The 16,475-nt window shown below is 31.3% G+C and overlaps 1 protein-coding gene across 1 annotated transcript in view; it reads left to right on the forward strand.

The window, feature by feature from the left end:
- The first annotated feature begins 812 nt into the window (after positions 1–812).
- LOC145306460 (GATA-binding factor C-like) overlaps positions 813–16,475 on the forward strand; it is a 42,268-nt gene continuing 26,605 nt past the window's right edge. Inside the window, exons 1-10 of the mRNA XM_080148558.1 lie at positions 813–1,150; positions 4,579–4,722; positions 7,893–7,958; positions 8,265–8,310; positions 8,648–8,729; positions 8,881–8,927; positions 11,748–11,890; positions 12,152–12,223; positions 13,004–13,118; positions 15,551–15,696. Of these exons, the coding sequence (XP_080004684.1) occupies positions 4,579–4,722; positions 7,893–7,958; positions 8,265–8,310; positions 8,648–8,729; positions 8,881–8,927; positions 11,748–11,890; positions 12,152–12,223; positions 13,004–13,118; positions 15,551–15,696 (861 nt within the window). The 5' untranslated portion in view covers positions 813–1,150. The remainder of the gene's footprint in view (positions 1,151–4,578; positions 4,723–7,892; positions 7,959–8,264; positions 8,311–8,647; positions 8,730–8,880; positions 8,928–11,747; positions 11,891–12,151; positions 12,224–13,003; positions 13,119–15,550; positions 15,697–16,475) is intronic.

Below are 16,475 nucleotides of genomic sequence, written 5' to 3' on the forward strand. Positions count from 1 at the left end.
TAACCCCATACACACACACACACGCACTCTTCTTATTACTAGCCCATTCCTTGCTATCTTGGCTATCTATCTATCTATCTATCTGCTGGCTATCTTCCCCCGTCTACAGAATTATCGGGAGGGGGGATCAATGCATTTTGTGGCCAAAAAGAGGAGGAAAAATTTAGAATGTATTTCTTTTTTTTGCCTTGAACGTAATGTGTTCAATCAATACAGAATAAAAAAGAAAATTAGCGAAAATGAGCTGCAAAACGCAAGGACATTGGACAAAATCTTCTCCAAATTTTCATTATTGGGGGGTAGAAAGGGGTGTAGATAAATATCTTCTTAATGTAAAATAAAATTTTTTAAAGTCTTATTTATACAATATTAAAGTACTACAATTGGCAAAATTCCACACATAAAATTTAAAAGAATGAAAAATGTATCTTATTCTTCCTGTATAAAAAATGTAAATAAAAGTGGATCTAGAATTTTAAATTTTACTTTTTCTTTTCAAAACTAAAATAAAAATAGGGAGGTCGAATTTAACCCACACAACTTCAAGTACCCCTAGAGGCCTCTAGGTGCGTAGCCGCTAATAGCAAATATAACATGATGAAAATTTACCATATTTTAAAATATTTAGCTATTTCAAAAAAAACTTTAGTGATATGCAAGGGCACACCCTCTGAAAAGAGCAGAACAAAATAGAATGAGAGTCGAGAGAGGGGGGGGCTTCCACCAAATCCCCCCCCCCCCCACCGCCCTGCCATCTCGTCACCCCGCACAGATAAGGGCCTACTAACAGTTGAGATAAGTCCGTTAGTGAGATATATCTCGTGGATCTATCTCTCAGCCACTGATACATGTAACAACCGGCCTACAGCAGCAGCTCTAGGCCCCAACAATCAGATCTGATCAAAAATTTTATCTAATCGGCGAAGGGAGAAAAAAAAGGATATTATTATAATGTATGAATAGCAGCAAATTTTCCCTTTCGTTTTCACCGTTTACGTAATCTGTATGATTTTTAATAGATAAAGTGATCACGATTAACTATTTATCTAAGCAGTGATTTTTATGGCCCCATGAACTTTTAAACAATTATTAGTGACTTGCATTGACCTTAGGAAAGGTTAAAGGTTTTCATTCAGTGATTTTAAAACAGGTAATTATATTTCTACATGCTATAAAAGTCACAATTTTACATATAAGAATTTAAGATTAATCTATGCATACAATTTAAAAATTCTTAATTATAGCATTTATATTCTATTAATTTAAGCTTGTTCGTTTAAAATGTAATTTAAAATTGAAAACCATCCTAAAACCCAAATCTAAAAATGAAATAGCCTAAAACCATCCTAATACCTATGAAAAGCTTTTCTAAAATAGAGAACTCAATCGATGAAGTTATTAACATCTTAAGCTACGGACAAAAAAAAATTTATATTTTTTATTCGAAGTGACAGGAATGGGCAGTAAAATAGCCAAAAGCCATCCCAAATGGCAAATTCAGATCTTCAAATTCAAATATCCTTCCCGGGACCTATGTGAAGCTATCCTAAATTAGAGAACTCAATCGGTTCAGTAATGGTCAAAATCTAAAGCTACAGAAAAAAGCAAAATATCTTTTAAAATTTAGAAGTAACGGTACCTTTTTAATATATTTTGTTTTCGCATTTTTGATATAGTTTATTGACGTGATGATGTATTTTCCAGTTTGACTTTCAAACCGATTATTATCAGCTGGATTAGAACCGGTTCTCAACCATACTAAAAAATCATGTATAGGAGTATGGTATTAAAGAAGTTTTCACGAATATTGAAAACTGAAATAAAATTCATAAATGAATATGGGTCCGAACATAAGTTTTAATCTTTTTCAGTTCAATATCAATTGAAAGCTGTCTATAATACAATGCGATAAATAACTATCAAAATAGCTAAAATAACGAAATATCAATTATCAATGATTTTTTCAATTATCCAAATTTAAAATAAAAAATAATGAAAATTTTTTTAAAGTTTTGTTTTAGGTACTTAGATTTTAACATGACGTTTGACATTTTTTAAAATTTTTTGAAATTATTTTAAAACTATAAAAGTTTTTATGCCTTAGATTTTAATAAATTTACTTTTGATTAATATGTAAGCTTTTGATTCATTACACAATTAAATTTAAAATGAAAATAAGTATAAATAGCATAAAACCATCAAAGGACCAGTATATAAATTCCTGAAAAGTGCAGTCCATATCAGTTCAGACGTTACCGAGATCTTAAGCATTAGACAGGCAGACAAACATCGTTTTACTTTGAATTATAGATTAAACAAACTAAATAAGCAAATAGAAGATAAAATACTTTCATTTAAATCAAAGGACTTAAAGTTAAGCATACCAACCCTTTAAGTGCATAATTTTTGTCGGAAAGCCCTAACAGTGCATTTTATTAGGTTATGCCTGTGTTAAGTCAAGGCATTCCCACTTCTGTACAATTCATTTCTTGTCATGCATCTGACAATTAAATGTCTTTACATATGACGCGGTAAGGTCTGAGGTTCGAAATTTGAGAACTTTAGTCTTTTTTATTTAACTAGCGGCTGCTCTCTATAGTAAGGAAAGTAGGAAAATAGCCTAAAACCAAGCTTAAATATTAAAATTAGGTAGCCTAAAACCATCCATGGACCTATGAGAAGCTTTCATAAAATGGAGAACTCAAACGGTTCACTAGTTATTGAAATCATAAGTTACAGACCAAAAAATCTTACTACTTCATATAATACTAGCAGCTATGCCCATAGCATCTAGGGGCTTTTTGCATTTGAAGGGGAAGTGATTAAAAAAATGCATAAATCCATCCCAGAAACTAAATAATCTAAAACTATCCTAGGACTTATCCTAAGCTTATCTTAAATGGAGAGTTTTATCAGTTCAGTAGTAAGCTTCATAGCTTTTTTACTCATGCAGATATCATGTCTTTTTATTTATAACCAACTGAAGATTTGTTAAAAATAAACAATGAAAAACCGTGTATTAGACTTGTATACAATAACATGTTTAAATGAACTGGGTTGATCACTCTATGGTACTTTATACAACAGGAGGATATAAAAACCTTTTTTTTAATTCAAGAAAATTGACAACCGTAGATACATAACTCAGTAAACAAATCAATTTATCATTTGGTTATGAATTTAATTCTAATAATATTTGATTTAAAGTTATCGCCGTACTTTTATATAGAAATAATCTATAAAACTAATCTTCATATCTGATAATGAATAATACCTAATTAATAACTAATTATCATATCTATTACAAGGATGACAACATCCAAAAACCATCGATATATGGAAATCAGTAAAAAGTAATAAAAGCGGTAAATAAGCTGCTTTAAAGCAGTCGGACTGCTATGGATGTTATATACACAAACATGGTAATGTTGAAAAATCAGAGGTCTAGCTTTTATAGCAGCTGAGTAAATCTAATTTAAGTTATTGTCTTTAATACGATAGGATACATGAACTTTTTGGTAACTGGACAAAGTGTCTCATAAATCAGCCATGTGACGTCATAAAAATGCGGATACCCATCTTATTTAGGGGTTTCTTCTCCTCTCATCTCCTTCATTTTTATGACGTCACCTGGCTGATTTTGAGACACTTTGTAAAGATACGTTATGTACTCAAATATGCCGGGTAATGATGGAAATGTTGAAAAATCAGAGGTCTAGCTTTAATAGCTGCTGAGTAATTGTAATTGTAATAATACATAATTATTCAGTATGACTTTGAACCGGCTAATCCAACAGATATGAATCGGTTTCGAAGCCATGCTGAAAAATAATTTCTCTTGTAAAATTGAATAAAACGTTCTTAGTATAAAAATGCTTTGCTTAAGTATTCCTAATCATCCTAAGGATCACTATAAAAAAAATATAGTAATTTATTTAATCCCTCCCATTAAATGAAAGGTTTGATAATTTGCAAATTTATGACTAAAAATAAGAATTTTTATAGTAAAATACAATCATATTATGAAAGATTTTTTGTCTATAGCTTAAGATTTCGGTAACTACTGAACCGATTGAGTTCTTACTTTAGTCAAGCATTACATCCCGTTATGGTTTTTGGCTATTTCATTTGAAGCTTAAAGTCTTGACATATTCGTTAAACACAATACTCAATTCATAGTTTTTATTGGAAATTTTATACGAAACAAAAATTATATATATGTAGAACGGAAGGGAGTACTTTAATATCCCAATCATAGAGTAGCTTCACCACACAAAAAAAATTTGTTGTGAACAGATTTTTTAACTAACTTTTTTAATGGATATAAAATATACTTGGATATTATGAAAAATTGACGCCAATTTAGGTTGCTAACATGAAACACATTTATTGGTCAGCTTGTTCATACAGTAGGAGGGGAGTGAATGGGGAAAAGGGTTTGTATAGAGGGTATCGTTATTTTAGCCCGCTGCGAGTTTCAGTTTCTTTCGGTTTATAAAAATATGTTGTAACATACAAATGATAATAAATTCATTCCTTTTTGTTTTAATTTATTAACGGCGGAAATTTTTGTTTTAGATGGCAGTTATGGAAGGCGGCGAAGCTCGCAGCTGGTACTCCGGGTCTCACGGGGGATCTGCAAACGGACTTCCAACCGCCGCCAGCGGCGGCATGACAGGAGCAAATGGACAGACAAATGAACTGCCCGGCGGCCAAATGCAGGTATAGTTATTTATCGCTTTGTAGACAGCTTTCTGCGGATAAGAATAAAAAAATTATGAGATTAAAACAATTTTTCTAAGTCGATATGGGCCGTAGGCCCGGTCTAACAAAACTGGTATTAATTTTATGATTATTATTTATTCTTTGAAATTTTCTGTAATACAATACTACACATGAGTTTTCGGTGTATTAAGATCGGGTTCCAATACAGCGTATATTAATTGGTTTGGAAGCCAAACTGGAATGGAATTATAATTTTATTGGGGATGGGGGATAAGTGTGTGGGGGGAGGGGAGATGGGATATGTCAATTTCTAACGTGTGCCTTTCTTTCATTTGAAATACAAATATCGAGTCTTTTATTCATTTCATCATATGATAATCAAATATAATTTTACAATAATAGACTTAGAGAATAGAGAATTTGTTTTTAAAAATAATTTAATGTCATCTCATGAAAAACAATAATTTTTTTCGAAATTTGAAATTTGATGCTTTTTTGGAGTTAGAATAGTGTAAGTTAATGTTAGTTAATGAGTCCCACTTGAATAGTTTCAAAGGGGTTGAACCTCCGAGGGTTAGAGCGACCACCCCCCCCCCGGGACTAGAAATATTTTTAAATTGCTTTAAATTTTGGTTAGAGATCGGAGTCAAAATCTACCCAAAAAAATAGCAAAGACCTTAGGTGAGCTAAAGTAAGCCTTCTTAAGATTGTACATCAATCTGTTTTTGAGATTCTAACGCACAAACAAAGACAGCTTTACCATTTGCAATTTAAGCTTTACTCTATTTGAAAACTCTATTTTCTACGAACGAATTTAAAACAAACATATAAATAGAAAATTGAACAACTTAAATCGATTTTTAAGCTTTATTTAAAATTCATTGTATATATATCAGAGACACAAAGGGATAAGACAATGGATGATCATTTGTGTACTACTTCACTTTCGATTTCGAAAAAACAATTGGTGGAAAAGTTAGGAAACTAAAAGTTTGTATAACTCTATCAAGATTAAATATAAGTCCCCAAACTATTTAAGACAATTAATTTTAAAAACTTAAAATATCATTACAATTTTTGTCCATTTTCTCCTTCCTCTCTGCATTATGGGGTATTCCGCAGGGAGGTTGGGGACATTGAGCTGTTTATTGCACTAGTCCCCAAAGTTTCAAAATAACGTTGTCTTATTCGTAGGCTAAAAAACTTTGGGGACTTTGATCAGTTGATTCGTTGAGTGTCAAAACATTTTAACCACTAATTGTAATCTACAGAATAGGTAATTTTGTGTATCATAATTTGGGATGTTCTTCAATTTATCTGCCACTGTCTTATCCCTTGAGATCCCTGGATATTCCATTGATATACAGAGTTGCCAACTTTTAATAAAACTAGCGACTCGACTGTGCCCCTATCATAATGTAAGAACTACCAAGAAAATAGCCTGAAACCACCTTAATATAGATAAAATTTAACATAAAAAAAATTCTGTGATCTATAGTATTAACCACTTGCCCCTTTGGTAGAATTAATGATTGAAAAGTTTGAAAACTGCTAAGTTGAACCAACCAATCAAAATTTAACAACAGTACCCAAAGTACAACTCGACTAACATATTTATAGAACTTTGAGTACCAGAATAATATACAGTCCAATGTCCCCTCATCTCCTCACAAAATTTTTAAGTCAACCAATAGAAATACAAATTTCTAAGACTTTAGGTACCAGCATTTTTTAAAGTCCAATGTCCCCTCCCTGGCTAGGTAAAGACTCGAACCTAACAACAACTCCTCTCGTCAAAGAGCGGACACCCTAAATTAAAATTGTGTGAACTATTTCTATACTTTTGATTGACCTATCTGATTTCAACACAGGAACATGAATTATTTTTTATTTTAATAACCACGGAAAAAAGGAAACTTATATCTAAATGAAAAAAAGATAAAATTAAATTTTTTAAAAAATCCACTATAAAACAATTTTCGTTGATCTTAAGGGATAAAACAATTAATAGACTATTAATTCAAAAACATCCCAAATGATGATAAATAAAGTCATCCCTTCATTATTATATTAAAATTATTTGTAAAAAAGTTTTGACACTTATAGTTTCAACGAATCAATCAAGACTTATCAAAAGAAATCATATTTTTGAGAGAATAAAAGAGAGAGTGTGGTATTAAAACTTTGGGTACCAGCGCAATTGTGTAAATTACAGTCTGATGTCCCCTCCCTGCGTGACTTATTCCCCATTATTCTATAAACCCTGCGGGAATATTTAAGAATCATTTGCAGACGTTTATGTGTAATTGAAAAAAATCAAAATATGAGAAAGAAATATTTTTTTAAATAGATTGTTTTATTTAAAATTTCATGTTCAATCATATCTATAAGATTTTTAATTAGATGGAATCTTATAAAATTTTTAGTAAGGACAATCTTATTATATAAAGTAATGTTTTTTTTTGTCTAAAGATTAAGATTTCAATAACTAATAAATCAATTTTATGAAAGCTTCATATAGGTCCAAGGATGGTTTTAGTCTATTTTAGATTTTCAGATTTATATATTTGGAAGGTTTTAGGCTATCTTTCTACCCCCTAGAATACAGATCCTCTAAATGTAAATGGTGCATTCGCTAGTTATCATTAAAGTATTTTTTTATGAACCGAATATTTTGCTTTTATAGATATTTATTTTACTTTTACTGTAATGGAAGAACATATTTTGATTATTTCTTTATTTAAATGTATAATACTATTTTGGCAGAATTAAAACTTTCAAATCAATCAAAGTTGAAATAGATTTTTAAACTTTGGTGGATTTTAGAAAAGATTTTTCGATTACTTTTGGGAGATTTTTTCCTGTAATGAAATTGTTTGGGCCAAATTTTTCAGAAAAATAGCCTGATACCTGCACCGCATAGAATCAATTTTTAGACTTTCTAAAGTCACTTATAGTTGCAGCTGTTTTAGAGACTCAAAGGACAAATTAGATAGCCATACGTCCACTTACTATATGTAGTGTTTTGGGTAATGATATTTTTATATTTGAAAGGAGGTTTGTTTGTAATATTCCATGAATGAGCAGAGTGGTTAGCGAGATCTTAAGCTTCAGAACAGACAGACAGACATCATTCTACTTTGTATGATAGATATATTTTGTTTCAGGATGGCCCCTCACCCCACGACCCCGTACACCAGAACTCACACAGCCCCAGCATTCAATCTCCACAGGTTCATTTCATTTTACAACCTTTTTGTGCAAGTCTTCCCATGTTTTTTTTATATCGGATTCGCTCCTATATGCCTCTTGGGGCATTAGGGATGGAGGGAGAGTAAGTTAACCCTTAACTTTAAATTTAATTTTTTTTAAATTTGGAGGGGGGTTCTAGAAGCAATTTCTCTTGGCAGGGAGGAGATAACCTAACCCAAAATAGTCATAAACATATGAAGGACCTATAAGAAGCTTCACTGTAAAGGAGAACAATACTAATCTAGCGGTTAGTGAAATCTTAAGCTACTCTATAATTCTTATTTCAGGAGGGTGATCCTGAAAGTTATAGAGAAGAAGAAGAATATTTCAAAGGCAAAGATAACTTTAGAACATTAAAAATAGCACAAAACCTAACCCCGTTTGAAAATTATAAATGGCTAATAATTGAAATATTTTTTCTACGCATTCACAATCATAACACACATTTTTACCCCATCTGTATGTTAAGATAAGTGGTTGAAACGTTTGAACACTCAACTTAATAAACCAATCAATCAAAATTCACTAAAAGTCCCCAAATTTATTAATCCAACGAATAAGAAAACGTTATTGTAAAACTTTGGAGACTAGTGTAATTAACAGCCCATTGTCCCCTCTCTCTCTCTCTCTCTTTGTCTGCTAATTACTTATAGTTATCTATGATTGTCAGGATATTTCAAGAATGGTGCTAATAATCTTGGAGCAAGTGGTGGAATTAATAATACTGGAGGCGCTACCTCCAACTACTTTAGGCATGTGTTATTAGATTATTCTCCAACGTTCACCCCATTTAAGGTTGCTCTTGAAGAGGGGTAGGGTTTATTCTACTCTCCCCAAAAAATTAAATTTTTACCAGAATTATTTTTGAAAGTAAATTTTATAATAACACAAATTTTTTTACAGTCAAGCTGCCGCTATCCAATCAGCCTATGGTTCTGTAGCTTCACAAGGTAGATAGATAGATAGATAGATAGTCCCATAGGGTTTAGACATGTGTTTGGGAGGGGGAGGTTAAAGGTCCACTTAAAGTTAGGAGAGAAAGTACAAATTATCTATAATACAAAGTAAAATGATGTCTCTCTGTCCGTCTGTCCCTTAAGATCTCGGTAACCACTGAACCGATCGGATTCTACTCTTCATGGTATATACCTATTGGTTCTGTGGTGGTTTTAAGCTATTTTCTTACACCCCTAACCCCCCTTAAAAAATGAAAATCCCTCCCCAAAAAAAAAAAATAGTTTTCTTGGGAAACTGTTTTAAAATAAATGGCAGCACCAGAAATACTTAATTATTTTTTTGTTAAATTACCTCTTGGGGCATTTCCCCAAGAGGCTAGGGGCGAAGCCGCTAGTGTAGTATAAAAAATTATATGCAAGCAAATATGTAAAAATTTAACAGTTGAAAATAATCTTCTTATCGCAGTCAGGTGTTTAAGTTTTAAGACATTTTAAAAATAGGACAAATTATCAATTAAGCGTATTTCTTTATAATCAACTAAAACGTTTGTAAAAAAGGTCATTAAACTCAATTTTGCAATTGAAGTAACTTATAATTTATTCGTAATTTTTTATTGATATTTTTATTATATACCAAAAATAAAAGCAATTTGGTAAGATATACATGAAAATTGTTTTTATTTTATAAATTACTTTTTTCTTTAGTTCTTAAGGGATAAGACAATGAATAATAAATTTATGCACATCCCAAATGATAAAATTGAAAATTAAAACTATTGGTTAAAAAGTTTGGACACTTCTAGTATGTACAAACTTATAAAGATTTTAAGATTTTTTTTTAAACTTTGAGTACCAGAATAATTTACGTTCTATAAACCCCTGCTTTTAAATAGATAGATGGATAAATAATTGTATAGATAGATAGATTGACAGTAAAAAAGGCGTTACTTATAATGCAACAAGGATGACAACATCCATAAAATCGAAGCACTGAAACGGTAGGACAAACGGACATTAACACGTGTGTCTGAACTGAATAATCAGAATATAAAAGTATAAGAGTCGAAGCAAAATTGTAAGTAAATTTGTTGAAAAACGGCTTAATACAGGATAATGTTTATGGACATACTTACATTTTTAGGACTTGATTATAGAGTTGCTTTGCTTATAATATTGTTTTTTGTTGTCCCAGGAATCAATATTCCAAAAATCAGATCAAACGGATAATAAGATCACATGAAAATTTGTTGTTAAAAAAGTAAAAAAAATGAACATGTTTAAAATGGACGTACGGACATTTTGGTGATCATTATAGAGTTGCTACGCTTTCTAAATCGTACCTAACTACTACAGGAATCACCATGCAAAGTTTGAAATCGATAGGACAATTCTAACTTGCCCAAATTAACGAAAAAAAGCTATCTATCTCGGACGGACGGACGGACCGACCCTAATTATAGAAAAGCTTCGCTTTTAAAAAGTCACCCTAATTATCAAACCACCTTTTTAAAGAACAATAATATACAAAAATAGTAGCCAATGCGTTCATGACATTGTATTCAGGAATTTTAAGGGATAAGACAATGGATGATAAATTGAAGTACATCCCTAATAATGATAATAAAATTACCCCTTCTGTAGATTACAATTAGTGGTTGAAACGTTTGAAAGCTTAACTTATTGATCCAACCAATCAAAATCAGTAAAAGTTCCCAGTACTTTGGGTACTAGTATAATTACTAGCCCAAAGTCCCCTCCCTTTTTGGATATTGATAAAAGGATTAAGTGTTTTCCTACATATTTTATTACAGGATGTCAAAAAAAATACACAAAAAAAAAAATACTGTATGAAAACACCCTGTTAAGTTGCAAAAAAGATAATTATCACCCCTAAATATAAGTTGCACAAAATGAATGCAAATTTTTTGCAAGGTTACTTTTAGAGTTTGTTGGAAAATGCCTTGTTTTGGAATAGTTATTTAACGCATCGTATTATAGACAGCTTTCCGCGGCTATTAAAATGAAGAATTATTTATAAGATTAACCCCAGTTTGGTTAGCCCCGAGGAGCCTATTTTAATTTTGATATTCGTGAAAACGTTGTCTGTAATACGATTCTATACATGACTTTTCGATATGGCGGAGAATCGGTTCTAATCCAGTGGTTATTAATCGGTTTTGAAGCCCTATTTAAAAATAGTGAACATTTTACCATTCACGTCTACATTTTGTAATAAGATGTTTATAGAAAAATTGTAGAAATAAGTTTTCCACGGTTAAGCAAATAATCCTTGAGTACGCAAAAAGCAAAACAGAAAAATATGTTTTATCATTGTTAATTAGCAAAGTTTTTTTTCCTGTTGTTTTTTTCCGCCTAATTTTGTAAGATTATATGTTCGATTATCAAAAGTATGGCTAGCTTTTCTTAAAATAGTTTCATTAAAAAGAAATATATAATAATACGTTACTATGTTTTATTTTTTAAATCGTTTTTTATAAAAAAAAAAAAAAATAGCGGAGTCACCCCTTGCATTCAGGAGCTCTGAATTCAAAGGGGTAAGAATGTGTCAGAAATATAGCCTAAAACCTTCACAAGGCTTAAATCTAAATCTCAATAGCCTAAAACCATCCTGATTCCTGAGTGAGACCTATTTGAAGCTTTCCTGAAACGGAGAACTCAATCAGTTCAGTAATTTTTGGAATCTAAAGGTTGAGGCAAAAAAAGCATTACTTTTATTTATGAGGATTATGTATTCTTTTTTTGTTTAAAATATTTCGAATTCGTAGCAACCCTACAATTTTTCTTCTAATTTAGGTCGTATGAGCGATAGTCGGTCGAATTTCTACTCCCCCCTGCACTCCATGGCGTGGGGGGCCGCCTTTGCTTCGGGCGGCGGGGGGTCCAACACCAACTCTAAAGGATATTCAAATTTTGGCTACCCTCTGACACCTCCTAAGGTAAAATTTTGAAATTTTGATAGCGTATCTATTTCATAATTTTAGTTTGTCGGTATGTCTGTGCGTCTGAGTGCTTTCTGACGAAAAATGACATACCGAGTGATTTATTGACGATACATGCTAAAAATTATCATTTCTTGATAAAATGTTATTCATGGCTTAATTGCAAAACCATTTTTTAATTCCAATAAAACAGTTTTACATTTTAAAGATTTTTTTTCTGTAAAATTAGAAGATTTTTTTATTCAATTATTTTTTAAGGAATCACCCGGCCTTTCATCTACACCCACTTCTCTTCCATTAGATACTTCCATGTACAAGACTTCTGATCAAGTAAGTCATGTCTTTATTTTTAGTCTATCTATATATCTATCTATCTATTTATCTATCTATTTATCTATCTATCTATCTATCTATCTATCTATCTATCTATCTATCTATCTATCTATCTATCTATCTATCTATATATCTATCTATCTATCTATCTATCTATCTATCTAACTATCTATATATCTATCTATCTATCTATCTATCTATCTATCTATCTATCTATCTATCTATCTAACTATCTATCTATCTATCTATATTTCTATCCATCTATCTATATTTCTATCCATCTATCTATCTTTCTATCTATCTATCTATCTATCTATCTATCTATCTACCTATCTATCTATCTATCTATCTATCTTTATATCTATCTATCTATCTATCTATCTATCTATCTATCTATCTATCTATCTATCTATCTATCTATCTATCTATCTATCTATCTATCTATCTATCTATCTATCTATCTATCTATCTATCTATCTATCTATCTATCTATCTATCTATCTATCTATCTATCTATCTATCTATCTATCTATCTATCTATCTATCTATCTATCTATCTATCTATCTTTCTATCTATCTATCTATCTATCAATCTATCTATCTATCTATCAATCTATCTATCTATCTATCTATCTATCTATCTATCTATCTATCTATCTTTCTATCTATCTATCTATCTATCTATCTACCTATCTAACTATCTATCTATCTATCTATCTATCTATCTATCTATCTATCTATCTATCTATCTACCTATCTCACTATCTATCTATCTAGATACTTGATAATGGAGGTGGGGAGGAGCTCCACCCTGACTCTCATATAGACATGAAGCCCAGTGCTGAACATTTACTACAAATGGGTCTCGGCTATCCTAGGAAAATTCAAGAAGGTAGGGTAGAAAAAATAATATGAAATAATCCTTAATTCATGAACATAAATCCTTCAATAAAAGTAACTGGATGTATGTCTGTCTGTCTGTGTGTGTGTGACAAAGGATCTCACTAACCGCTGAACCAGTATGGTTCTCCTTTGCAGTAAAGTCCAGTGAAGGTTTAATAACATTTAACCTTTTTAGTATGACTCAATTCAAGATATAAGTTGGATGTCTTAATATTTTTTAATAAGCTTGACCAAAATATGACTTTTTTTTTCTTGAATCAATAATCTTAGCCAAATATGGTTTATCTAAAATCTATGTTGTTCAATTTAAAAAGTAAATAAGATGTTTTATTATTTTTAAAGCGAAGCTATTCTATAATTAGGTTCCGTCCGTCCTAAAAAGTTACTCTTAACATTAGTTTAGTCATGTTAGAATTGTTCTATAGATTTCAACTTTGCAGGATGAATCCTAAAACAGTTATGTATGATGTAGAAAGCATAGGAACTCTATAATCGTTAATATTTTGACCATAATTATCTTATATATATGACATAATTATCCTACAAATTTATATGTCCTTACATTTCGAACTTTGCATAATGATTCCTTAAAGAGTTATCCCTTAACGGTCGAGGGGGGGGGGCGTTGAACGCCCCCCCATCCGTTTTTTTCTATCTCATTTTCTGTGTGTGAAAGATAAAGAGCCCAAACTGCTTGACTTTTTAAGTATGGATATGACACATAACTGAGAGTTGGAATTTTTTCTCATCAGGATGCCAGCAAACCTGGCAGGGTCATCCAGGTAAAGAGCAAAAATATTTTTTTGACTAAAACAAAGCATTTTGTCATACCAAAATACTAAAAAATCCTCTAGTAGTACATCCTTATATAAAATACAGGTGTTCAAGTCACTTTCAAGTTCCAGGTATGATCCTCCAGGTCCTGATCCTCCAGGTCTCCAGAAATCTTTAAAAGGCTCCTGTGGCCGTAATTTTTGACTTAGAGACTTCAAATTTTAAACTTAATCTTTTCTTACATGTCTACATAACGTATTAAAATTTCATGAAGATCCGCCGCCGTTTTCCCGCCGACCGCCGACTGCGGCGGCTGACAGCTGCAAAGTATAGCTGCGGTCGCTGAAACTTATATTTGATATTTCTAATGTAAAATTTACATAAAGATAAAAACATTTTCTGGAAAAAAAATTTCTTCTAGCTTCAAAAATAAGAAAGTTACAGCCGTTTGAAAAGACCTAAAAACAAAGGTTGTTAAATAAAAGGGTGAAGGAAGCGAAAATAGACTTAGACTTATAAAAGGTCGGAAATTCATTATCAAACCATGGACTTGCACAAAAAGATTTAGCCCTCTAGCTCTAACGCCCCCCCCCCCCCCCCCCACCGATTAAGGTGCGGCAAGGGGCCCGACTGTAAGGGGTTAAGCACGATTTAGAAAGCGTAGCAACCACAAAATTATCCTATTAATCTGGTTTTTAGAGAAGTGATTCCTAGGACAACAATTTACAAAGCATCTTTTAAGCAAGTCCAAAAATATAACAGTCCTTACACATTATCCTGTAATTAAACAATTTTGCAACAAATTTTTATTGATTTTGTTTAGACTAATGTAAATAAATATTCTGCATATTATGTTCTGACACTCTACAAGTTTTACTGACGTTGTTTTTTTATTTTTATTTTGTTTTTATTTTATTATTTTGTTTAGGTTCCGCATCTTCGTATTCAAGTCAGACAGAATCTCCTAACTCAGGAATTTTTCATTTTTAGTTGTTTTTTGGTTGATTTTTTTCATTAATTTTCCCCTTTTTATTTTATTTTATTTACTTTATAATTTATTAAATCATTACATTAGAAAACATTTAATTATAGTTATTTTTCGCATCGTGTTAGACAGCTTTCCGCGGATATTAAAATATTATAAGATCAGTTTTGCTAGTCCCGAGTGCCCGAAGGCACAGGCTAACAAAACTGGTGTTAATTTTATGATTTTTATTTTAATATTCGTGGAAAATTGCCAGAAATTCGATGCTATACATGATTTTTGAGTATGACTAAGAACCGGTTCTAATCCAGCGGATAACATCAGTTTGGGACCCATATTTTCCGTAGAATTTTCAAGCTTAAAAAAAAACTTTATGCCTCATGACTTTTTAACAATCAATCAATTATATGAAAATGAATTTTACCCCAGGCTATTATGGCTATAACTACAATTATAGTTCCTCGTTATTTCAAAACAAATTTTCCGACCCATCAAAATCTAAAACGAAACCCATCGCTGGTAATTTTTTTGGTTATTTTTTTTGCATGTTTTTTAATCTTTTGATTTTTTAGTTGTTTTAAGTTAGAAAATTAATTAATCTTAAATTTTCAAATTTTCCGCAAATTTTTTTAGATTATTCATTTTATCGTTATTTCTTTCAGAGGGTCGTGAGTGTGTTAACTGTGGTGCGACGTCTACACCGTTATGGCGGAGAGACGGTAACGGTCACTATCTCTGCAATGCCTGTGGTCTGTACTACAAGATGAACGGACAAAACCGGCCCCTGATCAAACCAAAACGCCGCCTGGTGAGTATTTTTTATACTACATTTTTTTAACGCGTTGCTTTTCTAAAACATCTGTTACAGATAGCTCTCATCGTTAATTTAGGCATGTTAGAATTGTTCTATCAATTTCAAATTTAGTGATTACTATAACAGATAGGTACGATTTACAAATGTTAATTCGTAAACCTTTTGACAACTATTTTTATATGATCTAGTTATTCTATTCATCTGATTTTTGGAATAAATATTCCTAGGACAAAAAGGTACAATTTTATAAGTGAAACATCCCTATACTCAAGTCCTAAAAATGCAAGTATTGTACTTGAACAGTATCCCGTATTTACTAAATTTGCAACAAATTTTTAAAAAATCCAAATCATTAAAGAATAATAGTAGACTATAATATTTTTTTTATAGTATGGAATAAAACAACTTTAATTTAATTTATTTAATGGGTTTATCAATCTTTTTTAATTATAAATTAAATTCAAAGCATGTTCCTTCTGTTACAAGATAATATAAATCTTTGTGTAAAAATGAGATAAAATTTGAACGTTTATACAATATCTTTAAAAATTAGGGAGGTCGTAGGAGATTAAGATCTCGTTAACCGCTATACTGATATGGTTCTACTTTACAGTGATGTTAGTTAAAAGATCTGGGAAGGTTTTTAACTATTTGAGGGAAGGCTACCACCACCTCTCAAAGAAAAACCGCCCCTTGAAAAAAATATCGATCCTCTAGTCCCCCATAAGGCTTAGTTACTACTTACAAAAGTATCTTATCGTTGCATTTTATGT

Source organism: Acartia tonsa, chromosome 14 (assembly GCF_053477335.1).
Source record: "Acartia tonsa isolate MP-2025a chromosome 14, ASM5347733v1, whole genome shotgun sequence".
In the NCBI taxonomy this organism is placed as follows: domain Eukaryota; kingdom Metazoa; phylum Arthropoda; class Copepoda; order Calanoida; family Acartiidae; genus Acartia; species Acartia tonsa.